The 26,558-nt window shown below is 38.8% G+C and overlaps 1 protein-coding gene across 1 annotated transcript in view; it reads right to left on the minus strand.

Moving 5' to 3' along the window:
- Positions 1-26,558, minus strand: part of LOC134664713 (angiotensin-converting enzyme-like) — a 72,130-nt gene that overhangs the window by 2,786 nt on the left and 42,786 nt on the right. Inside the window, exons 2-24 of the mRNA XM_063521459.1 lie at positions 25,845-26,066; positions 24,682-24,937; positions 23,263-23,406; positions 22,232-22,423; positions 21,613-21,880; positions 21,005-21,129; positions 19,866-19,996; positions 19,158-19,372; positions 18,547-18,678; positions 17,912-18,087; positions 17,625-17,681; positions 17,523-17,539; positions 7,600-7,821; positions 6,973-7,228; positions 6,635-6,778; positions 5,795-5,986; positions 5,250-5,347; positions 4,690-4,862; positions 4,251-4,375; positions 3,744-3,871; positions 3,287-3,501; positions 826-966; positions 170-345 (exon numbers count right to left, since the gene is read on the minus strand). Coding sequence (XP_063377529.1) covers positions 170-345; positions 826-966; positions 3,287-3,501; positions 3,744-3,871; positions 4,251-4,375; positions 4,690-4,862; positions 5,250-5,347; positions 5,795-5,986; positions 6,635-6,778; positions 6,973-7,228; positions 7,600-7,821; positions 17,523-17,539; positions 17,625-17,681; positions 17,912-18,087; positions 18,547-18,678; positions 19,158-19,372; positions 19,866-19,996; positions 21,005-21,129; positions 21,613-21,880; positions 22,232-22,423; positions 23,263-23,406; positions 24,682-24,937; positions 25,845-26,066 — 3,805 coding nt within the window. The remainder of the gene's footprint in view (positions 1-169; positions 346-825; positions 967-3,286; positions 3,502-3,743; positions 3,872-4,250; positions 4,376-4,689; positions 4,863-5,249; positions 5,348-5,794; positions 5,987-6,634; positions 6,779-6,972; positions 7,229-7,599; positions 7,822-17,522; positions 17,540-17,624; positions 17,682-17,911; positions 18,088-18,546; positions 18,679-19,157; positions 19,373-19,865; positions 19,997-21,004; positions 21,130-21,612; positions 21,881-22,231; positions 22,424-23,262; positions 23,407-24,681; positions 24,938-25,844; positions 26,067-26,558) is intronic.

Below are 26,558 nucleotides of genomic sequence, written 5' to 3' on the forward strand. Positions count from 1 at the left end.
GAGCTATCTTTCTGCAGCCATTCATACAGTGGCAGGAATCGCTCTATAAATCCTCTGGCGTCCTCTTATGCTTTCATACGTAGGTACGTCATATACTAACAGAACATACTGACCAGCCATCATGGTGGGTCTTATTACGATGCCTTAAGGTTACAAATGTTCTACTTACGGACAGAACTGGCTTCCCATCCTATGAACTCCCCGGTGCGTTCGTTCTCCTTCTGCAGCCATTCATACAGCGGTTGGAAGTATTCCATGAGACCGCTGGCGTCCATGTTGCGTTGGCCGGTTAGGACTTCCATGGCGTCAGGCCAGGGGCGGGAAGAGCCCATTTGTAGCATTTTACTGAAAAACAATTACATTTTAAATCATAACTGATGACGGACTATGTGGCTCTCATTAGTGAAGGCCAATGGCCGGTGTTGCAGATGGTCACATCACTATAGAGTAACCTGAGCCCTGAACAGACAGATAAGCATCGCCCAATTGCCGGCGTCATAGTGGAGACCCGGCCAAGCTCTGTCTCTTTTCCCTGTATGTATTCAATACTTTAATTGATGATTATTGGTGTACTTTAGTTTAACATTACTTACTTACACAATATTTGAATGTTTATTTGCTTCATCACACTATAAACAGTTGAATATATGTTAAAGCTAGCGTAATCAAATATTGCCCGTTGCAAAACCGAACATAGGTTTTGTGTGTCGATCGACTGATATCCCTAGTGTACAAAACGTTCAAGTTGACAAATAAGATCAAGAGCGGACAGTTCGAAAATTAAAGAAATGTTGCGGTTAACATTATTGAATGATATGAACTTACCCCAAAGCTTCACCAGCTTTCGTGCTGTTATAGATATCGCACTTGGACAGCAACTTGTCAGGGCCACCAGGGACATATTCGCCGGCGAGCTGACAGAGCGCTCGGTGGAACTGGAACTGGATTATGTATGAGATGTAGTACCTGAAATAATAAAGATTAATCAATAGAGTGCGTATTTGGACAAGGCCAAAGAGAAAAACAATGCAGTGACGTATCAGGAGCTCAAAACAGTGGCAGAGAGAATGGAATGGCGATTACTCCACCGACAAGAGCCAGGCTCTTAAGAATTATGATGATGATGATGAATCAATAGAGCTTAAGCTTAAGCACTGGAGGTGGTGGTGGGTGGGTCGCGGGTTCAAACCCCGGCTCGCACCAATGTGTTTTTCGGAACTTATGTATGTCATATTACTTATTTAATATTTACTATTCGCTTCTCGGTGAAGGAAAACATCGTGAGGAAACCGGACTAATCCCGATAAGGCCTACCCTCTGGGTTTGTCAGATGGCAGTCGCTTTCGTAGCTGTGGAAAAAATGCCGGGATAACGCGAGGAAGAAGAAGAATCAATAGAGCTTAAGGATTCAACACGCGGTTGAAATCGATCATCCTCAAAGAAGAGAATTCATTGGATTAGCAGACTTTATAAAAAACAATAGTACAATAAGTTTACAGGATATCGACATCAGTATGAGATGGAATGGAAACCCCTAGTGACAGAAGGATTCACGATGGACACGATATCTATATATATAAATGCAAGTGTCCTGACTGACTGATTCATCAACGCAGAGCCGAAACTACAAAAGCCAGAAAGCTGAAATTTGCACACCAGATTGCATTTATAAAGTGTACAAGAGATAAGAAGCGATTTTGAGAAAATCAACCCCTAAGGGGGTTAAAAAGGGGATGAAAGTTTGTATGGGGTTAAAGTTTTCTTTCAAGCTACGAATTTGAAACTTCGTAAAAAGATATATTATTAAAATTCAAGAAAACTAATTTCAGCGTTTTTGAAAATTTATCCCCTAAGGTGGTGAAAAAGGGGTTGAAAGTTTCTATGGATATCAAAAATTTTTTCGAGTAGTGGAGTTGAATCTTTGTATTTAGATATATTATTAGAAGACAGGAAAAGTAATTTCAGCGTTTCGTAAAATTCGTCCCCTAACAGGGTTAAAAAGGGGTTGAAAATTTTAATCCATTACAAATGCTTTGAAACTTCTTAGAAAGGCATAAATAGCCGATTACAAAAAAAAGTGGTTACAACGTTTTTGAAATTCAACCCCTAAGGGGGTTAAAAAGGGGATGAAAGTTCGTCTTCGGGTGCATATTTTATTTTAAGCTAGGAACTTGAAACTTTGTAAAACAGTATCAAATTCAAATACAAGAAAACTAATTTCAGCGTTTTAGAAAATTCATCCCCCAAGGTGGTAAAAACGGGGTTGAAAGTTTGTATGGATATCAAAAATTTTTTCGAGCGCGGGACTTGGATCTTTGTATTTGGGAATATTATTAGAAGACAATAAAAGTAATTTCAGCGTTTTGTAAAATTCATCCCCTAACAGGGTTAAAAAGGGGATGAAAATTTGTATGGGGTTAAAGTTTTCTTTTGAGCTAGGAATTTGAAACTTCGTTAAAAGATATATTATTAAAATACAATAAACCAATTTCAGCGTTTTTGAAAATTCATCCCCTAAGGTGGTGAAAAAGGGGTTAAAAGTTTGTATGGATATCAAACAGTTTTTCGAATGTGAGACTTGAATCTTTGTTTTTAGGGATATTATTAGAAGACAGGAAAAGTAATTTCAGCGTTTTGTAAAATTCACCCCCTAACAGGATTAAAAAGGGGTTGAAAGTTTGAATCCATTACAAGTGGTTTTGAAACTTCTTAGAAAGACATAACAGGCGATTACAAAAAAAAGTAATTGCAACGTTTTTGGAAATTCAACCCCTAAGGGGGTTAAAAAGGGGATGAAAGTTCGTCTTGGGGTGTAAATTTATTTTAAGCTAGGAACTTGAACTTTTTGCAAAAAAAAAGGTATTAAATTAAAAAATATGAAAACTAATTCTAGCATTTTTGAAAATCATCCCCCAAGGTGGTGAGAAAGGGGTTGAAAGTTTGTATGGAGATCAGATATTTTGTGAGTGCGGAACTTGAATCTTTGTAAGGGCATAGGTACCTATTATGAGAATACAAGAGAAGTAATTTCATCAACTAACATCAAAATCCACTTGACTTAAAAACTTCATACAACGTGATAAAAAAGAAAAGTACTTAATTTCAACATTGCTTGGATATTAAAATTATAGGTAGGTACTAAAGATGTAAAATGTTGAAGATAAGATTCCACGCGGACGAAGTCGCGGGCAACAGCTAGTCATTAATAAAGACACGTTGGATAATTAATGTAATTTATAATTTGAATGCATATATAATCTAAGCATGTACCTTGGAAAATCCTTACCTCATGTACTCAACATCAGCAGTAATATGGTACTTCGCTGCAGGATCGAAGTCATCTTCAGTCCTAGTCACTGGAGGCTCCACTCCCTGCAGGGCCTCTCTTAATTGCCAGAAGTGGCAGTTGTAGTCTCTAGAACTAGTGAAACCTCGGAAGACGGAGTAGCGGAACAAGTCTAGAAGATATCCGAAGGGAAGGAAGACTATCTTGTCAAGACCCTGGAAGAAACAGAACACATTGTCAATGACTGACGTTACTTATATATAAGATGACCAAAACTGTTTGGGTATATTTTTAGCGGGAGTAAGTTTTAGTTTTTGTAATTTCTGAATATATATAGCGCTGTTGGTTTTCCATGTACTAAAATAAATAATAACAAAATTCAATTGGTGGTATTTGGCTCCAAAAATACCATTATGCACGTGAAAAATATCTTGACTAACAACAGGTTTTAACATACCATTTTGAATAGCTGATTAATCTCAGATTCGTCATCATCAGTCTCATCCTTCAGCAGACCTACAACTCGAAGATGCTTCGGAGATGATACAGACAGGGCTATGACGTCACCAATCGCTTCGTGAAAACCTGCAAAATTTGTGTACCTATTAATGCAGGTGTTTTCAGAAAAGCTCACTCCTTAAGTCAGTCTTTCACTGCTGAGAACCGTTACTTCAAAAAAAAGCATTGTACCATCAGTCCATCATCCACAATGTTATCTGACAATTTGTAAATTTTGTAACAACGGCACAAAGTTCAATTTAGAATGTTGTTTATCTATTAAACTTGTTGCGTCTTGAGCTGGTGTCGGCATCTGATTGTAGTTCTTTGGATACCTGGTCAGACCAGGCATCTGATATGACATCTTCTTGGTAGTAACTTGGTGAAGTGCAGGGAGATGCTGTTATCTTTAGTTTTAGTTTAATGTCTTTGACATCCAGAAAATGTTGAGATGTGCTGAAATTACCTGGATTAGCTCCTTCTCTGTATACCACCGGCAAGTCTTTGTATTGCAAGTAATACTGGATGTGTCCCAGTTCATGGTGAGTAGTCTTGAAGAACGCGCTCGTCACTTCTGTGCACTGTCTAATTCTGAAGACAATAAAGTTTAATTTGGTATTAACGCTCACAATCATAATGAAGCTTCATCCCATAGTTTAAATAGCAGATAGTTGGTGATGTTGTAGAATGTTCGTTAAAATAACCAAAGATGTGAAAAGTTAATAAAAGGAATATTTGTTATCGTTAGCAATCGACTAGCTGCGTAAGACTTTCCAATGATGCTTCTTACAGTGCCACTTATTTTGCTAACTCTCTAAGGTATGTCAACGTTTCTGGTTCTTTCCGATCTCCTTTATATTGATTCACACCATACTAAAAAAAATATAAATTACCAAATAGATTACCTGAAATCCTCGCCATCGAAAAAGTCCCAAGCCGACGCATGGCACACCATGTCTCGACCATCGTCCGGCTTCACAATGATGGATTTATCCCAGAACAGATCTGGTAAGCCCTTCAGGTTGAGAGACGTGAAGAACTCTTCGGCAGTCTTGAATATTTTCAATGGAGTGTAGTTCTGAAACAGCGCGGTGACATTTATAGAAGCTGAGTTTACGGTACGAACGTACTCCGAACTCTAAGGATCGTTACGACCGCCTTGTTACTTTTTGGAGGAGGTTAACTTCCTAAAGTTATCCTGGATTTGTCCTTATGGCTCGCTAAGGAAACCTGGGAATTTTGGTAAGATTTGTTCGGTAAGAATTGGCAAGTACCCTGGTTTTTATGAAAGCGATTGTAATTTGATCAGAGGGCCTTCCAATCTGAAAGAAAATCTAGCTTATTGTGGTTTTTGGTTGAAGGCTGCACGCTTTGCCTGCCAGCTCTTGATGCTAAGAATCGTAGGTGTAACTGCTTTGTCACTTTCGAGAAGGGGAAATTGGAAAAAAATGAACAATAAACTTACTTGTTCGATCAATGCAGCTGTTACATCTACGTCAGGTTTATCAGGGTAGGGTTTGGCGTATTTTTCAATGTTGGTCCAGGTCTGGGCCCAAATATTACCTGTAAAGAGCAATGATAATGTAAATTGATAAATAAATAGACCTTTAGGACTTTGAGACTTCCTGTCCTATCCTATGGAGTCTGTGCGGAAAGAGAAAAACCGTGGAATGTATGGGGCCCAATACATTCCACGACTCTTGTCTTTCCGAACAGACTTTAACAGTTTCCATCTGAAAAGAGTGTAACTTCCTTGCATGACAAAACAAGTCGCGAAGAATCATCCATCATTTTCTTCTTTCAGCTGTTTTACAATGAAGAACTACTCAAATCTGGTTCTTAGTGCAGGCTGACAAAGACATTTATTTGGTCGCAATATTGCCAGATTTTTTTTTGACTTGGACTTGTCTTATATTGTGGTAAGCTGGGTTTGGTATTTCTCGCGTTATGGGAAAATAGCATTTTTTTCTATAGAACGTGACGATGCATGTAAGTAAACAAATTGCTTACCTAACAAATGCGCAGGAATAGGCCCTCTAGCCGACACCACATTCTCCCCATATTTGGCTCGCAGTTTGCCTCTCACGTACGCGTGGATCTGTTGGTACAAGGGCTTGATTTGGTTCCAGAGTGTGGCGAACTGCTGCTCGCTGTCTGAAGATTCGTATTCGCTGAGCCACCACTCAGCAACGCTGTCGTATCCTGGTGGAATAAGTAAAAGATGCAAAACTACCATGTACAAACAACTGCAGCAAATATTTAAAGGGCTGTAAAAGAAAAGGTAAACCTTGGAAAAGTTCAAAAGTGGATGGGTTGTGTGGATGATATCAATGATGATAGATAGAGATAGAGATAGAAAAAAGCAACGACAAGTCAACGATGATAATGCCAGGAGATATATCAGTTTTTAACAAGCTTTTATTAGGTCGACCTGTATGTAACTAAACTATGTAATGGCATCTAAGGTAACTAATTTAACCATCTTCCAAGGATCGTAGCGTCATGAAAACTGGCAGCTGTAGTTCTGATGACAATACAATAATATGGTACTGTCGAACTGATCTGATGATGGAGACAGGAGGTGGTCATAGGAACTCTGTGACGAAACAACGCAACCTAATTGTGTTTGGGGTTTTTAGAATTGTCTCGATGAGTATTACATAATTGTCTATCGTAAGAAAAGTACAGTCAGCGATAAAAGCTTGTACCAAAAAAATTTTTTTTGCCAAAAACTTATTTAGCTAGAACTAACCAATGAGGACGCGTTTCTGTCGACGTGTGGGATAATTGGGACTTTTTTTATTCTAACTGCGGAATGTGTGACGTTGTCATTGTATAATATCATCTTACCATTAAGATGAGCGGCCTCGTTGTCCATCTGCACATATTCGGTAAAGTTCCCTTTGGACGGTCTACCTGCAGCGTTATGCCACTCCACCCACGCGTACTTCAACTCCTCAGGGTCGTCACTGTTTGCGAAGATATTCGTGACGTCTGGAACACAATCAATTTTATGTAGGTAGATGACGTGAAGTGAACTTGCTCATACGCTGACTGTAATATTGGCAATTAAAATGTTTTAGCGGTCCCATTTATATTTTTGGGTTTAGGCTGTTGAGCAGTCCTCAGGCTTCCTTAGTGAGCTGTGGCAAGAATATGCAATAAAAGAAAGATGTGTTTCCAGTTACCTGGTTCTACATAAAGGTCACACTTCGTCCTAATCTTATAGTCACAAATCGTTGCCTTCGCGTACGTCGACTGCATGTTGGTGATCGCTTCTAACAACCTCTGATTCAAGTCCTCTGGCAAAGCGGATGTGCCCAGTTCTGTGTACTTTGTGAACATTCTCTTCAAATCTTCGTCTTCAAATTCTTTCCATAAGTACGTCATTGTTTCTTTCCAGTTTTCTTTTTCTTCTTCAGCAACATCTAGTGCTACTTGTAGCTAAAAAAATACAATGATTTATTTAAAACTCGGGTTTCTTGCAATTTGAGAAAGTGGCTATAACTTTTCGTTATATGTGACGTGTAAGGAAAGTTGATATAAACATAACAGTACATCACTCTCCGGAAAAAGCAAAAAACAGTTCAAGGTTGTGAATGTGATGAAGTAATAATAAAATATAATAATTTTAAACTGGGGACCATTTTACAACCATAAATAGACTAATAAACAGGAACACGAAAAAGAATTTGAAAGTTTAGAGACTAATTAATAATATTAGGATAATAGATATATCGTTCCAAGCATTTCCACCCGAAGAACAGTTTACTTTGCAATAAAAATCTAATAAAACTCTTTGGGGTTTCACTTACCATGTGTTCTTCATTCTGTTTCGTAATATTACTTTCATAGTTCCAATTGGCGATAGTCAATCTATTCTTCAACTTGGACGTGATCTCATCCAGTCTCCTCATGTAGTCTCTACCAGCCGCCTCTTCTGCTGCCCTTTCTGCAGCTCGACCTTGAGCTGCTACTATGAAGACGGAGGCTATAGCCCCGACTAGAGCTAGCTCACCTAATATTTTGAGGATCATCTAGAAGGAAATTTTGATCATTTTAAAGATGTTTTATACGAGTGATTTAGGGTGGGTCTAAATCTAAGTTAAGAGGTAGAATTTCTATGCCTTGTTTGTGAGATATATTCATAATAGTTTAGAAATCCAGATGGTCTTCTTCGAACATCATTTTGAGTGTGTATGGAATCCTTAAGCTTGCTGCTTCTAAAGTAAGCTGAATGCGCATTAATAACAATGACCCACCCGCACAAAGACTTTCTGAACCTTGTAGTAATGGTCCTTTCGTAGGACGTTTCGACATCTAAGTCCCGTCCTAAAATTTGGTCTGATATGATTGATCGTTTCGCTAAAAGTCACTATGAGACTTAGTTTTACAATAAGGTCACTCTTTGTCAAGTCTAATGTAAAGAAATAATGTACAATGGAATCTCGTCTCATTAAAATCACGCACAATTCACGAAAACATGGCAATTGATTCACATATTATCAAGTTAAAGATTAAATCCTACTTACTTTGTTATGATTTGCGTTTAAATAATCGTCCAATTCGTTTATCGATCACATTTATAACCACTCAAGAGCAAAAGTAAGATGACAAAAAAGATGCTCTAAGCAAAAGTCAAGGCAATCAATCGACTGTATCATCAGTCTCATGTATCATTAACTTCTAATTTATTAAATATACTAGCCGAAAATTAGTCTTAGTTTTTTAGGGGGATTACTAATATGTTGCATAAAATTTATTGTCATATTTTTCTTTCGCATAGCAACCCTTGCCAGAATCATCATTTCGCAGAATTACTTTTTGCATAAGTTTCATGGCATACTGTTGTTTCGCACAATTTTGTAAAGCAGAATAATGCAATGGCATAATCTCAATTTGGAGAATAATACTATAATCGAATAATTGTTTTGCCGAAAATTGCGTCGCATAATATGTACTTGGCATACTGTCTTTTCGCACAATTTCCTTAGGCAGAATAATTCATTGGCATACTGTTGATGAGAATAATATTTTGATGGATAGTTAGTTTCTCGCCGAAATAGGTATCGCATACAGATATAAAATCGAATAATATTTTGCTAATTCTTGATTGTAATTCGATTTATGTTATAGTACTTTCGTATAAAGTAATGTACATATTCAAATGTATAATAATAAGTTGAGGTTATAATAAAAAAAGTCGGTTCTGGCGCTTCGCCGGCCGCTACCGCGGCACGCTCGCTTCGCTCGCTCGGCTCGCGCGCTGTAGGGTCGCAGTTCTACCTAACACTCCTCCTCGCTTCGCTCGTCGTCGTACCTAACTGAGACCTGCCTTAAGTTCGAATACGTAGGTTGTTATAATAGTAGTAAATATTACAAATTATACCAGTACTACATTATGCCAACTAAGCGTTATATCGAACTTAATTATATACGCTGTTAATGTTAGATTAGAAGTTGTTATATTACAAGTTCATTATACTTGACGATAGTTGGACTCTTTAAGAATATACCATGTATTGTTATAGCAAAAGTGCATTATGTCCCTCAATCGTTATATCGACTAAAAATATATCAAAAGTTGTTATATGGACCGTTACGCACCCTCTTTTGAGTAGGGGTCGCAGTTCTAACCTAACCTAACCTACAGTTCTGGCAACAATTTCTTTTGTGTAGGGGTCGCAATTGTAACCTAACCTAACCTATAGTTCTGGCAGCAATTCCTTTTATGTAGGGGTCGCAGTTCTAACCTAACTTAACCTGTAGTTCTGGCAGCAATTCCTTTTGTGTAGGTTCAGTCAGCGACATGAGTATTATGCGGTAACAATTTCGGCAGAACTTTTATTCTGCTGCATAACATTCTGCGAAATTCAAGTCTACAATATGAGCAATATGCCATAAGAAATTCGGTGGAATGTAATTTATGCTACATACAATTCTGCGTATGTAAAATCGACGATAGTAGTATTCTGCTATTCAAAATTCTGCCAAATGAATGTTATGCGACATGACAGTTATGCTAATTATACAATTATGCAAAAGTATCATTCGGTTAAAAATGTTTCTGCGAAACCTGCTATGCGAAGTGTATTTCGGACAATCGATATTATGCAAGATAAAGGGAAGCCTTTTTAGGGTTCCGTACCCAATGGGTAAAACGGGACCCTATTACTAAGACTTCGCTGTCCGTCCGTCCGTCCGTCCGTCCGTCTGTCTGTCACCATGCTGTATCTCACGAACCGTGATAGCTAGACAGTTGAAATTTTCACAGATGATGTATTTCTGTTGCCGCTATAACAACAAATACAAAAACAGAATAAAATAAGGATTTAAATGGGGCTCCCATACAACAAACGTGATTTTTGACCAAAGTTAAGCAACGTCGGGAGTGGTCAGTACTTGGATGGGTGACCGTTTTTTTTTGCTTTTTTATGTTTTTTTTGCATTATGGTACGGAACCCTTCGTGCGCGAGTCCGACTCGCACTTGTCCGGTTTTTAAATAAATTGACTGTGTTCTACATGGTCAATGTTGTGTTAATTATAGTTGACACATATGAACTATAGTTATAATTATACATATTCAGAAGACGATCGAATGATCAACGGCCAATCCATCTTGTAATCTACATTTATCTTGAGGTCTTTCTACAGATCTACTTCACAATGTATGTAAGTTGTTTGAGTAGGTATGTTGTACCTACTTGATTGTGTGTCTTAGGACACACAATTGAACTTGGATTATAGATGGTATATTGAGAGCACGCTACATAACATAAGCCAGCAAACTTCTTGATAGAATGACCTTGAATAAAGGAATACAATGTGTAAATATTTATTTTAACAAGTTGACCGGTCTGTACCCAAAAAGAAAAGAAAACAAAAAAAATCCTTACAAACGAAACCTTCTTAGCGGTCTCACTGAAATACCCACACGGCATTTTCACAAAAAAAACACTGAAACGCGTCAACAACGCTAAGTAAGCTGGAAAACTGAAAACATTATGTCTGTATATACATTTGTATGTAAATGAATTAGTCCGTCGGTATGTCTGTCATGCTTGTGGAGATTTTGACGTCTTTTGTCGAGAAGCCGAAACTAATGAAATGGTGGATGGTATTATACACTAATATATATGTATTAAGTTTATACTAGGTACTCATTATAACTTAACCATTTTACTTACAAAAAAGTGCGACAAAGTATTTACTATTGACACTATAAGGCCCCCCCACATCTAGCGTCTTTCGAACGTCGACGCAGCGTCGACGCAACTGCGCAGCGACGTCATTTTCCATAGCGCTGGCTAGACGCCGACAGACGCCGACGCTCGAAAGACGCTAGATGTGGGGGGGCCCTAAGGAAGAAAGAGTAGGTAATTATTTATAATTACCTACTTATCTTCTTTAAGTAGGAATAGGAAATCCATAATATTCATATAATTACATTAAAAAATATATATTAATTTCAATATAATATAGTAAGGTAAACGTACTAGTGCTCGACATGCTAATGCCCAATAGACCTGCTGCCCTCTATTGACAATGACTTAAGTTTCAAAATGACATGTACTGGGACCGCGTCAAGCACTAGTACGTATACCTTATATCTTTAGTGGGTTCTGTCATTGTAAGATTATTCATATAACAGCTTGTCCAGAATTATTTGTAATATGCTAATATGTATTTTGGGTCCTATTACTTATTGAGCAAACGTTACTGAGTGACTACACGAGAATGTACAGTCACCATCAGATATATCGGAGCGGCCAAGGTGCTCACAAATATCTAAACACGCCTCTATTGTCAAGGCGTTAGAGTGCGTGTTCAGATATTGTGAACATCTTGGCCGCTCCGATATATCTGATAGCGAATGTACTAGAACATTAATTGTTGGCACGTTTTGCATAACCACGGCCAATTCTTTAACAATTAGAATTTTCTGTTGTTTTAAGCGTTACCAAATCACGCCAACAAAGAACGCTAATATAAAGAACTTAGCTTTATGCTTAAATATTAGTTATATGTGACGTTATCTATGAAAAGGGACCATTTGTCGATGGCGCTTACGCCATTATTAACGATGCTCCGATATTAATACCATGCCGCGCGACGCTGAGCGGCGTAAGCACCATCGACAATAAGGTCCCTTTTCATGGATAATGCCCCATATAATGACATAGTCCAAAACATACATTATTTGCAAGAGCATTTTTATCCAACTGATCAGGGGGGCTAGCCAAGATGACAATCGTTTGCGCTACGACAACGAATAAACGCTTTCAGGCGCCGTAGACAACATGCCAATCGCTAACGCTCCGTAGCGAACGAAACACAACTCTCGGCGCGATTCGGGAAATAGAAACGATATAGTAAAGATATGTGACGTCCCACGGGTAAAGGTACCTTATGGTGGTTGGCGCTTACGCTATCATTAACGCCGCTCCAATATTATTGCGGCGCTATGAGACGTAATCGCCGGCCGCCATAAGGTACCTTTTCTGTGGAACGTCACATATCTTCACTATTTCATATCTAGTGAATATCTAATTTCATTTCCCGAATCGCGGCGCCAGCCGCTATAAGGTACCTTTTGCAGTGGAACGTCACATATCTTTACTATTTCATATCTAGTGCGTCTCTAAGGGCCCCCCCACATCTGGCGTCTTTCGAGCGTCGGCGTCTACAATTCTATGGCCGACGTCGACGCAACGTCGACGCGGCGTCGACGCAACTGCGCAGCGACGTCATTTTCCATAGCGCTGGACCGACGCCGACAGACGCCGACGCTCGAAAGACGCCAGATGTGGGGGGGCCCTAATTCATTTCCCGAATCGAGCCGTCTGTCACACTGAAGAGTGATAAAGAGACACTAAGCAATTCGATGGCGAAGCGCAAGCGATTGTCACCTTGGCGAGACCGCCTGTCTCTCTATCGCACTATAGTAGACTCAAACCAAATGGACGACTGGGATCATATCTCTATCTCTCTCACCCCAGCTTCAACCGTGCGAGTGTGAATGAGAAGTTTTACGACCCCGGTCGTCCGTTTGGTTTGGGTCAACTATAATATGGAAGTTTCGCGGTAGGCCCGCAGCATCTTTCTTTATTTTAATTTTTTAACCCCTGATGCAAAATGAAGTGTGTTATGGCTCTTCTACACGATGGGCCAACGCCGGCCACTCCAAGGGACGCAGCCATGCGGTAGAATGAGATAGCAATATCACTTGCTCCCTCTAACGCATAAGAACGCGCAAGAAGCTAACGGCTAAGCTTCAGTCTTTGGCCCATCGGCGGAAAGTCGCCAGCCTGTCGGTATTCTACAGGCTGCACGCTGCACTTCGGGGAGTGTGCCCAAGAGCTAAACGAGCTTATTCCACCGTCCCCATTCTACCATCGGACTTTTAGACGCACGGCCGGTTTCCATCCTTACATGGTAGATATTCCACCAATTCGCACGAAGCGCTTTGCTTCTACTTTCCTTATGCGCACTGCCAAGGAATGGAATTCCCTGCCGGCGTCTATATTTCCGTGTTCTTATAACCCGGCAACCTTCAAATCAAGAGTGAACAGGCACCTTCTGGGCGAGCTCGCTCCATCGTAGGTCACGTCTACGCCTCGGCTAGTCCTTGGCCATGAGTAAGCCCATTCATAATAAAAAAAAAAAAAAAAAAATACGTCCCTTGGAGTGGAAGGCGTTGGCCTATCGTATAGAGGAGCCATTATATGTTTGAATTGTTTGACGTAAAAGTCTGTCTGTCTGTCTGTGGCGTTGTAGCTCTTTAACGGATAGACCGATATTTATGCGGTTTTTTTTACGTGAAAGTGACTTTCCTTGAGGTGGTTCTTAGCTATTTGATAGACATCTATGCAGCAGTTTGAAGAGATATCGACTTATATTGCAAAACGATGGCATAGGTATAGCATAGGGTTTATTTTTATTTTGTAGGTTTTAGTCGTAGCGATCGTACATATCGTTTCGGCTTCCCGCACCACCCGTCGCACGTAATGTACGAGTAAGATTTTTGACAGTTAGAATTTTTATACAGGGTGATTCATGAGACTTGAGTAGCACCAACTCTACAGACTCAGTAAGTTGTAATGAACAGTGCACAATCATTTAAGTAAGAAAATCAAAGACAAATTTAATTATCTACAATCATTTCACCACCATATTTAAGTAAAAAATGACACCTTTATCCTGTGTTTAACTTTTTGTTAAGGACAAATTTAATGATCTATAATTATGGTCACCGTGGTGAAACACGTACCTATACCTAATTAATAAATATAATTTTTCTTGACCTTTATGACAGCACTGTTACAATAAATTATAATCAAATAATGCAATACGGAAGCCATCACGTAAACTTATGGAAAGCCTGACCAGTAATGGCTCCTCTACACGATGGGCCAACGCCGGCCACTCCAAGGGACGCATTTATGCGTTAGAGGGAGCAAGTGATATTGTTATCTCATTCTACCGCATGGATGCGTCCCTTGGAGTGGCCGGCGTTGGCCCATCGTGTAGAGGAGCCATAATATATGATCACGCGCCACGTTGTGGAAATTCACTGGAACATTTTTTTCATACTATACTGAACTGTCACCCTATACATGAAAATAACAGTGCCCTCTTGATAACACAATGATGAAATGATCATATATCACTGGTCAGTCTTTACATATGAATGCGAAAGCGAAATAGGCAGACTACAAATGATATAAGAGCTCCGCAAACAGTTATGTGCGGAGGTCTAAAAGTGATCCCTAATTTGGTCGCACTTTTTATGTTTGACAGATTGCTTGTATAGGTACAGTTTAGGCCTGGCTGTCAAGAAAACAAAATTCACACTCGAGTGAGATAAGATTATTCAAAAGTAACGAGACTCTGATAGTGATAACATTCAATTTGATAAATGTTATGGATAAAGCAAAGAGTATCGGTATATGATGAAAGTATTTGTACATATATGCATGAAATGTTGTAGGTAAACAAAAAAAAACGTAAGTTAAACTCTGCAGTCAGGTACGAAACAGTAGCTCTACTGAATGCGCAGGGTTGATCCTGCTACGTCTCCCGATTCACCCTGTATAAGCGTAGGTAACAAATAACTACGGATGAGAAAATTGCGCAAAGTTTCCTAAAAGTGCTAAAATTTCGGATTTTCAGGAAAACTTTACAGAAAATTGAAAATTTTGAAACCCTTACAGAAATATAAAAAATTTACTATGTGCAATTCCTTTGTATTATTATAATTATGGGTATTTTCACTTAATTGAACACCTTTAACGGCCGGTTTGCAATCGTTACAAAACTGACGGTCAATGTCAAATACCATACATTTGTCAGTAATGTGACGGTTAGACGTTACTGAAACACGACTTAAGTCGCGCTTAACTTGTACAAGTTAAGTAAATGAAAATGCCCTTATATAAAAAAAGTCATATAAAGAGTAACATCATTTTGTACTTACAGTTGATCCGTATCGAATCCCTTGAGCCACACGACTACTCAAACACAGACAAGATCAAGACTTATCTAGACATCTCAATAAGCCGGTATATCAAGTAATACCCGGCCGTGACAAACAGCAATACTTAACCGTCCATCGGTGGACCTTATGCCTATCGTAATAAGGTCCACAGGGTGGGCGATGGTACTTGATTGATTATAGTGATTATCTAGCCACTTAAAGATGCTGTAAGATAAAAAAAACCGGGCAAGTGCGAGTCGGACTCGCGCACGAAGGGTTCCGTACCATAAAGCAAAAACAAAACGGAAAACAATGCAAAAAGAAAACGGTCACCCATCCAAGTACTGACCACGCCCGACGTTGCTTAACTTTGGCCAAAAATCACGTTTGCTGCATGGGAGCCCCACTTAAATCTTTATTTTATTCTGTTTTTAGTATTTGTTGTTATAGCGGCAACAGAAATACATCATCTGTGAAAATTTTAACTGTCTAGCTATCACGGTTCGTGAGATACAGTCTGGTGACAGACAGACGGACAGACGGACGGACAGCGAAGTCTTAGTAATAGGGTTCCCTTTTACCCTTTGGATACGGAACCCTAAAAATGGGTGGATCAACTGTTTTTTGTTATTCTGTCCCGTCAACCAGGCGACGATAATAGCATAGTTTGTTAGAAGCCTTTTTATACATCCTAATACGTTCTACTAATATGCTAAGTAGTTAAAGTATTAGTAGTCACTTCATTGTACTTAACAAAGGTGAACAAAAAGGCGAACTTAGCCCTATAAGGGATCTCCTTCCAACTAACTTTCGAGCAGACGAGTGGAAAACAGAGATGGGATAGACAAACTTACTAAGGCCCACTTGCACCATCTCAATAACCCGCGGCTAAGCGGTTAAACCGTTAACCCAGTGTCAAATTGTACTGGTAATCATGGTAACTCCAGGTTTAACCGGTTAACCCCAGGTTAGTGGAATGGTCCAAGTGGGCCTAAGTCTTCATCATTCCAGGTATAGGCAATTAGGCAACCATTGAGGGTACATGAAATAAAAATCATTTGTTTAACTTAAAAATGTTTATTATGAATACTGAGCCTATTAGAAATTAGCCTACCGCCAGCTGGGCACGAGATCGTTAACCTGTTAATCGGTAAAAAAAAAAACGTTAAAAACATCGTTATGTTAACTTTAAACGACTTTGTTAACTAGTTAAAAAGATCTATTACAAGAATACGTAGAGATCAATCGTTTAACCTACCTATCATGTGTTACTAATTTAACTGGCATTAAAATATTATTAATTTTGATCTACTTACTCAATGGAAACAGATTTTTACAACAAGCGTTTAAACGTTTTCAAATTACATGTAACATGATATTTAGAGTTAGACCAAGAAAAGTCTACAACGATCTTGGTAGCATACGCAGTGCAAATGTTATTTATACGTCAATGTTTCATAGAAGTATGATGTTTAAAGTGACACTTGCAGTGCGTGTGCTATCAAAATCGTTGCAGACTTTTCTAATCTTGGTCTAATTCTACACGCTATCACTGTCACAAGTGGTGTCCTTGTTCAGATTATTTTGTATAGGGACCGTGCACTTTGGAGGTGCTGCCATCTTGTGACCTAAATTGGAAACTTAAACTTTACATTGACACTTCGCGCCAAAGCAGCAGCTGCCCCCAACAAACTTATAAACACCGTTTACACTTTTGTGCTATTAATCAAGGGGCTCCTGTGTTTAATGCACGTTCCCTATACTTGGACAGCTTAGTAAGGTTTGTTTACTTGTGTGGAAGTGGAAGTGGAAGACTAACGTCTTAAGTTTCGTTCTGAGTATTTCTTCCTTATTGACAATCACGAAGTAATACTGATGTTCCACAAAATTCTTACGACCAAGAACTTAGTTATAACTCAATCTGGATGTCCCGTCTAGGTCATTATTGAGGCACGAATTATAACTGTGGATCTTGAAGCTAGCTGGACCGTTCTATCATTTTAAAAGCAGCTATCTTGAAGAGAATTACCCAGAAAAAGATGCATCTGCGCAAAGAGGCGTCTGATAGAACTCAATTTCATAATTATATATAAAGATAGATGTAGAATGTTTAGACAGTTAAACACTTTTGACTCAACTCAAGAAGAAAAGGAAAGTCAAGTTAGATCAATCTTGCCCTCGAATATTTCTGACGCGCTGCCACTTATAACTAGTAACAACAAAATGACTAGGACGTGACATCCAGATCGAGTTGAAAGTACTTGCTTCCTGAAGTAACCTTTAAAATAACGGTATTAACGATTAAAGTTATTCTGTAACGTTGCCCAGCCGTGCCTAACGTAAGTACTGGCCGCGTCACGTGCTATGCTCCTCCTTCTGCTCTGATTGTAGTGCCGCCTGCTGTTCTGCAGTGCAGTATTCTGGGAACAACAGATATTGCAGCGTTAAAGACATATAAGTAAATAACGTTGCGTACAGAAGGCCTACCGTTAAAAACCAATATTCGTTACGTGAATCTCCATTACTCTTGCCGAGCTAAATTAAATTTATGATGACGTTGCCACACTTTCTCACTGCAAATGCCATACAGAATTATTGCTAAGTCGTCGTCTTCTTGCTAAATTGAAAAGCCTTAAAGTAAAGAACTTACGAATCTTGCTAGACTCCCAACCGACGTACTCGCCGGTCCTCTCATTCTCCTTCTGCAGCCACTCGTGGAGAGGCTTGAAGTACTCCAGAAGACCGTCGGCCTTCATCTCTCGCTGGCCCGTGAGCGCCTCCATCGCGTCGGGCCACGGGTGCGATGAACCCATTTTGAGCATGTTTCTGAAAGAGAGTAATATCTCGTTTATTTTAAGTACTCCAAGTAGCAGTTTTCTGTGATATTCATATAGTGATCATTTCGTCAGTGCCGCTAAAGAACTCTTTTGATTTTCCTAAAAATGCTAGGATGCTAAATGTTGATTGGGCACTGTTTTTTGGCAGCCATGGAACAGAATCACATCATCAGACATAAATCAGCTTCCCGACATTGAAGTATAAATAGAGAATTATTCGTAAGCTCTGGTGGAATACTTCTTTCACCAAATGGTTTATTTAAACACATTGTACAGATTTTTTCCTTCGTATTTTCTCGGAAACGTTCGTATTTGTCATGCTACTTAAATCAACCTCAGTACTTTTTGTACCGAGACTGACTGAAATAGCAAGACACATTCGTACGTTTTCATGAAAAGACGAAGGAAAATAATTATGTAATGTACTACATATTAGTTTAGAACTTACGATAGTGCATTTCCAGCAGCAACGCTGTCTACAATATCGCAGTCGACTAGCTTCTTCGTGGCTGAGTATTCTCCTGCGAGCTCGCACAGCGCTCGGTGGAATTGGAATTGGATGATGAAGGAGACGAAATACCTGAAACGGAGAATGGTTACTGTGTGTTAGTATATTTAAACTTGTTTAATTTTGATAACAACAACAGGTAATCTTTGATATTGGAATGATTATTTATCTAACTGTCACACTCTTTAGGAAGTCATAGAAAACTAATTACTGATTACATCCTAAAGTCTCCAGTAGCAGCATTTGTTCTTAGAAGTAGTATACTCGTAGGTGAAAAGTGGAGGATTCCATGTAAAAAAGCCAGAACTACTTCTCAGGCCTCGTGACTGGAATATCTTAAAGCCTCACAACCGCCATTAGTAGTGGCACTTAGTCTCAGGAGTGGTGGTTTATCGAAGAAAAGAGGCAGGACTAAGATTGGAAAAAGTTAAATCTCATATGAAATGAACGATGCAGTCGATGCAACCTTGAAGTAACCTTTCAAATAACGGTATTAACGATTAACGTTATTTTGTAACGTTGCGTTTACTTCAGGTGGAATATGTTCTCACCTAGCATACTCCACATCCGCAGACACGTGATACTTGGCAGCGGCATCAAAGTCCTCCTCAGTTCTGGTGACCGGAGGCTCCACACCTTGTAACCTCTCCCTCAACCTCCAGTAGTGGCAGTTGTAGTTCTCAGGGGTGGTGGTTCCGCGGAAGACCCCGTAACGGAACAGGTCAAGGGTGTAAGCGAAGGGTAAGAAGACTACTTTGTCTATACTCTGAAATTGAAAGATGACGAAATTAAAGACAAGATTTTTTTTTCAGTCAAGCAAGAGCGGGCATTAATTTACTACAAAGTGTTTGTAGTTGACCATAAGATCACGACAAATAACGTTGTGTATGCGATTTTCTGGTCAATTAGTCGCATCGATATCTTTGACCTTGACTGTCTTGTCCATCGATATCAGTGTACTTCGTACGACTTGAGTTTTCAAAACTTAGGATTTGTTCTTGATACAGATTTTCTATACAAAACCGAAAATGGAATAGTTTTCGCCATATAAAATCAATACCGAAGCATTCCCTACTCAATTTTTATAGCGCAATCGTCGTCAGACAAATCTATATTGATAGATGCTTGGTGCATGACAAAATGAAAGTTGAACGTAAGAAGTAATAAACAAAAATTCTCAGAACTCTTCTTTCCAATAATGTTCACAGGTTTAAAGCTTCTGGGTTCAGTATTCTCATGAAGATGAAATCAATTCTTACCATTTTATACAGCTGATTGATCTCAGTCTGCTCATCTTCCGTATCATTCTTGTTGATAAGTCCGACGCTTCGCAAGTGTTTCGGCGAAGACACTGACAGGGCTATCGTATCGCCCACAGCTTCGTGGAAACCTGCAACATTTATAATGTCTCATGTTCTGTTCATCTCAATGTACATTAAGATGAACAGAACATGGATGGAAGGACGGATGTACGGAATGGCATACATTAAGATGAAGATAACATGAGACCTCCAAGAAGTACCGAGCGACCAGTTGGGCGTTCAGTGGGGCGTACAGCGTCGAGCGTCCAAGAGATTTGAGCAGCGTACACTGAGGCCACTTTCATAGGTACCTACATAGAATACCGTTTATTTCAGTATAAGTACACAGTTATACAATACATGTATTTGCATTTTTTGTTAAACATGGACGCCGCGCCACAAGCCCCGCTGGGCGCTGTCGCTCGAGAGTCGCTTCCCTTAAGGTAATTGATGCAGAAGATTTAATGTATGGTGCTAGAAGTATGGAAAAGCATGTCTTTTGATGATGAAATTGAATAGGTACCTAACTGATTGCCTTATTTATAGCTAGCGATAAAAAGGATATTAGTTAGCGTCAGTGATACTTGAAAATACGGCACTTCAATCATTCAGAAAGTAGATGATACCTGATTAATAAAGCAGTGATATTTTGCTGTGAAGTAAGGAATATATGAAACTAGTGAACAATTAAATTATTGTATATACTTAAACTTAAGTTAGTATTCGTTTATTTAAAATAAATATGAAATAGAACAAATTTACTAACATAGGTAAATATAGTAGTTTCCCAAAATCCCCACATCTGAACGACATTCCAATTAATATTAGGGTTAGTTTATAAATAATAATTTATTCAAATTCAGACATCAGACACACACATGACACAGAACGATCCCACACAAACTCAGACCCAATATTGATTGTTTAGGTGAAGTCACCTGGATTTGCGCCTGATCTGAACACAGCCGGCTGATTCACATACTGCAGGTAATACTGCACATGCCCCATCTCATGGTGGACCGTTCTGAACATCCCAGAATCGACTGTCGTGCACATTTTGATCCTACAAATAAACTATAAATCAATTTTATTATTACCTGGATTAGCTCCGTCACGAAATACGACCGGTTGATGTTTGTATTGAAGAAAGTATTGAATGTGACCCATTTCGTGGTGTGTTGTTTGGAAATATTCGTAATCTACTGTTGTGCACTGCTTGATCCTTGAAATTAAGCCAGATATTAGAAGATAACAGATAATTTTGAATATGGCGTGCATTACCAATCACAAGAATTTTTGGGTCAACATCAGCTTTTCAACCGCCTGATGTCTTGGATACAGTTTTAAGAATTATTTGTTTAGGGAAGAAAATGTTCTAGAAAATGACACAATGAACAAATACTTGGACGTAATTTAGGGGAAATGATCCAACCCACAAAAATTAAATTGTAACTTTCTGACATAAAGTAAAGTGAATCGATCCTTTTCGCTAAATTACGTCCAATTAGAATCAAGAAATACTTCGTCAAAAATTATTCAGACGGTTGAAGCGCTCAAATATTGAACCCATTACATAAATAACTTGATATAAAGAAAGCCATCCTTGGCTTCGCCATTAAGACAGCAAATCGAAACAACCACCACCGTAATGATCAAGCAAAACAAAATATGCATGCATGATTTAATTTTGTCAAATCTGCAATACCTGAAATCTTCACCGTCATAAAAGTCCCAAGCAGAAGCATGGCAAACGATATCCCTATCAGTAGGCTTCTCAATTATAGAATTCTTCCAGAATTTCTCAGGCATTGGGGTCAATTTTAAAGACCTGAAGAAACTATCAGACATCTGGAACATTTTGAGTGCTGTGTAGTTCTGATCCTTCATTGCTTGGGTGATGTCTATTTCTTTCTTGTCCGGATACGGGCGTGTGAATGATTCTATATTGTTCCAGGTTTGAGCCCACATATTACCTGTAAGTATTTATTAAATTTTGTCTATAAGTTAGTGGTCTTTAAATATCAAAGTATTTTCTGGTCAGCGAAATAATTTGGTAAATAATAGTGTTTTATTTGTTACGGAGTAAAACATAATTTTACTATCCATGTAATAAATAATTATCCTGATGTTTAGTTAATTTACTCACATAATGAGTGAAAACCAAAATTGTGAAACTTTCATGATTGGATCTCTCAATTTAACAAAAGGTCCAAATCGGAAATGACTTCCGAAAACACAGTTTGTTTTATTCCCGTGATATTTTGTAGAAGCTTCCGAGCATAAGAAACTCTGCAACTTTGACATGTATTTACAAATGCCCTTACCCAACAAATGCGCCGGAATAGGTCCCCTAGCAGACACCACCTCAGGCCCATACTTGTCCCTCAACTGTTTCCTGACGTACGCATGCAGCTGCTGGTAGAGGGGCTTCACGTCGTTCCAGAGCTTCTCCAGCTGCGCTTCGAAGTCGTTCACTTCGTAGTCGGACTGCCACCATTCCGCTACGTCTTTGTAACCTGAAACATTACGGTGAACTCGTAAGATATCGAGGAACAATATCTTTAAGATAAGTGTTTCTCAAGTTTTCTAGTACTTAGTAAAACGTCTTTTCTTAATTCAAATAATCAAAAAGGAAAAGTTTATGTAAAGGTCTTTACTTTTCGAATCAAATTATCCCATTTACTATCCACTCACAGTTAATTTCATAATTAAAACGGTAGCATGTACCTATGTGTACCTCTTAGCTAATTAATGAAAATGATGATAATGATGATAACAGTGATAAAATATATTGAAAAGTGCTATGAGAAACGTATCATGTCTCCAATGTATTGCTGCCTATCTGTAATTCAGGAATCAATCAAGAGCGGAGAAGATGTGGATTACAACCAATGGTATTGTTTGAGTCATATCATCTCCGCTCGTCTCCACTCTCAGTGAAAAGGAAGCCTGCGGGGATCAACCAATGGTTTTGGTTATCTTCTCTGCTCTGCTGGATGACAACCTGCTATCGGTTAATTCCCTCACGTCTCTCATTTCAGCTCATCTCCGCCTCAGTGTAAAGGCATACAAAGAATTTTGACGACCGGTCTGGCCTAGTGAGTAGTGACCCTGCCTGCGAAGCCGATGGTCCTGGGTTCGAATCCCAGTAAGGGCATTTATTTGTATGATGATACAGATATTTGTTCCTGAGTCATGGGTGTGTTCTATGTATTTAAGTATTTGTATATTATATATATCGTTGTCTGAGTACCCACAACACAAGCCTTCTTGAGCTTACTGTGGGACTTAGTAAATCTGTGTAAGTATGTCCTAAAATATTTTTTTTTTTTTAAGAATAGGTAAGAAGACCCACCATTGAGTTTAGCAGCCTCGTTGCTCAGTCTCACGTATTGAGTGAAGTTATCTTTTGCGCGGGCGCCGGCAGCTTTATGCCACTCCACCCATGTATGTTCCAACTCTGACACGTTCTGACTCTTCGCAAAGATTTCTGTTATGTCTGGAAGATGAAAGGTGAATTGATTAGCTGACATGTCGTTTCTTTTCTCAATTGAACTCATGGACATAAGTATCGCGATCAGGTGCAGATATAGTGCACGTAATTATTTTCCATCGTATTTTCACGGAAACGTGTCTTGCCATTTCAGTCAGTCTCCGTACAAAAAGTACTGACGTTGACTGAAGTAGAATGACGAATGCGAATGTTTCCAAGAAAATACAATGAAACACAATTATGCACTACATGTGTAAGTTTGAAATTAGTATCCTCATGTAGCTTAACTACAGTGCTCTTAAATCACATACACTATGTTTTTCAATTAAGTCCCCAATCCGCATTGGGCTAGCGTGGAGACTATAGCCCAAGCTCTCTCGCGCATGAGAGGAGGCCTGTGCTCAGCAGTGGGACGTATATAGGCTGAAATGATGATGATGATGATGATGTTTTTCAATTATGAATTAACCTTTATAATTGACATTTTATACATATGTACAGTCAGCAGCAGAAATTGCTAAGCGGGCCAGAGATTGGATAAGAGCGCGTCAACGTAATTTGGAACACCTCGCCCGCTTAGCAACTTCTGCTGCTGACTGTATGAGTATACAGTATAACATATTATCATTATTTAGTCAATTAGGGAATTTGTGTATATTTCCGTTCATGCCATCCAAGTTTTACAGATATTGCCAGGATTAGAGGAACCAATGTCTTAATCGCCTTATTGTCTTTTAAAACAATAGCTTAAGTTACCAAGCCGTTTAAAATCGTTTGTGAACGCAAGCGACGTGGTTGGAATGTCATTAAATAACTATTGCATAAAATCATAAAATGTTGCTAACAATGAGAACAATAAAAATATTTCATATAAGAAGTTTTAAGTTTCCCTAGATCTCTTAGAGATCTTTAAGATATCAAAGTTATAAACATTTCTGTTAGTTACAAACAGCAACACTCCTAGCTGTACATCGGTGGACCTTATTACAAAAGGCTGTACTGTACAGTTAACAGTGTGGGCGATGGTACCATTGAACATTTTGAGCAGCTTTCTAAATCGAAAAAATATCCTTGGCTCATTTTATTTAAGCGCGCATTAGTTTTGCGCGATAAGCGCAAGGTTGAAAAGGACTCGTGATTCTAAATAGAAAGAACATAAGAAGTATCAAAAAAAAAAATGCCTCCCTTCTTCCTCAGAGTTTTTCAATGTTCACCTTATTATATTCTATATTATAATTTGACCAAACAAAATTATTGTTCACTTCTGTAACTTCAACTTACCAGGTTCCAACGACAAATCACATTTAGTAGCATCCTTGTACGAGCAAATCTTCGACGTCGCATAGTTCGACTCCATATCAGAAACTGACTTCATCAGCATCGTGTATTTATCGTCAGGCAGCGCTGCAACTCCCAGCTGACTGTACTTCTTGAACATCCTCCTCAGTGTCACATCTTGGAAGTCCTGCCATTTGTACATCTTCGTTTCTTCCCATGCTAACTTCTCTAGCTTTGAGATTTCTAGTTGAGTTTGTATCTGGAATGGAAAGATTGATTCTTATTGTTTGCTGTAAGTTTAAAACTCAGTATTTATGTACAAAGATATGGCAGTGATTGTTATACTTTTCATAAGGGACATAAGGGTGTAGGAATAATATAACAGGTATCATAAGCAGAGGTCGGACAGGGTGAGCTATTTACCTTATAATTTGACATGTATTACGTCATATTATAAAGCAAATAGCTCACCCCCGCCGACCTCTGATCATAAGTATGCTGAAGACCACTTGTGTCAACGTTGGCGCGATACAAAAATGTACCATACAAGTAAGTAGGTATATAAAGTACAAGCTAAGAAATATAAAACTTAGGTGTAAGTCCGGAGTGTACGCGTAATGATAAGAGTACAGTAAACTTTTGCTCTTCATTTTCCTTAGTAACATTAGAAGTGTAGGCCCATTTAAGCTCTGTCCAAGATATATATCTCTTCCTTCATACTCTGAAGCCTCCAGGTCCAGATCCCTTCCTTGCGTGGCTTAGTTCTATCAACTTTAATACTAACCTTCTGCTCTTCATTTTCCTTCGTTATATTAGACATGTACGCCCATTCAGCTTTGGTGGCCTCGATTTCTTCTCTCCCCGGCAGCTTTGTCCAGTTGTAAGATTTATATTCTCTTCCTTCGTGCTCTCAAGCTTCCAGGTCCGGGTCCCTTCCATACGTGGCTACTTAAGTAATATCAACTTTAATACTAACCTTCTGCTCTTCATTTTCCTTCGTTATATTAGACGTGTACGCCCATTCAGCTTTGGTGGCCTCGATTTCTTCTCTCCCCGGCAGCTTTGTCCAGTTGTAAGATATATTCTCTTCCTTCGTGCTCTGAAGCCTCCAGGTCCGGGTCCCTTCCATACGTGGCTACTTAAGTACTATCAACTTTAATACTAACCTTCTGCTCTTCATTTTCCTTCGTTATATTAGACGTGTACGCCCATTCAGCTTTGGTGGCTCGATTTCTTCTCTCCCCGGCAGCTTTGTCCAGTTGTAAAATATATTCTCTTCCTTCGTGCTCTGAAGCCTCCAGGTCCGGGTCTCTCCCTTGTGTGGCCACCACGAACACAGCCACTATTGCTGCGATCAGCACAGCTCCGCCGCCGATTTTCAACATCGTCTGGAATTAAGATTCAAGTTAAGATTTATAGTGTTTAATACTGCGACAGATTGTGTCGAAAAAAACTGGCGTAAACTTAATATCGAAAGTAATGCTCAATTTGGGTAGCTACGCCGTTAGTGACTTTTATACCGTATTGGTGATAAAACTGATTAGGTACTTAAGAATACAATCCTGATATTATAATTATAAGGATTTGCTAAACCTTAATTTGTCCACGACTTAATTAATTCTACTCCCCATATTTTTGGATTTTACCTGTAATGCTAGATTTTTTGTTTATTCTTAGTTTTCTTTCACATCTTTAATTTTAGTGGCAGAAATACAAGTAACATTTTATTTAATTACGTACTTGTCTCATAAAATATACAAACTTTACAAACTATAATATTTTGAAATGTATGTAAATACATTACCGTGAAACGATTTCAGGACTTTTGCCTCATCCTATTGTAAAAAATACACTTATAAAGTAGTATTACAGTTCTAAAA

Source organism: Cydia fagiglandana, chromosome 5 (genome assembly GCF_963556715.1).
Source record: "Cydia fagiglandana chromosome 5, ilCydFagi1.1, whole genome shotgun sequence".
In the NCBI taxonomy this organism is placed as follows: Eukaryota; Metazoa; Arthropoda; class Insecta; order Lepidoptera; family Tortricidae; genus Cydia; species Cydia fagiglandana.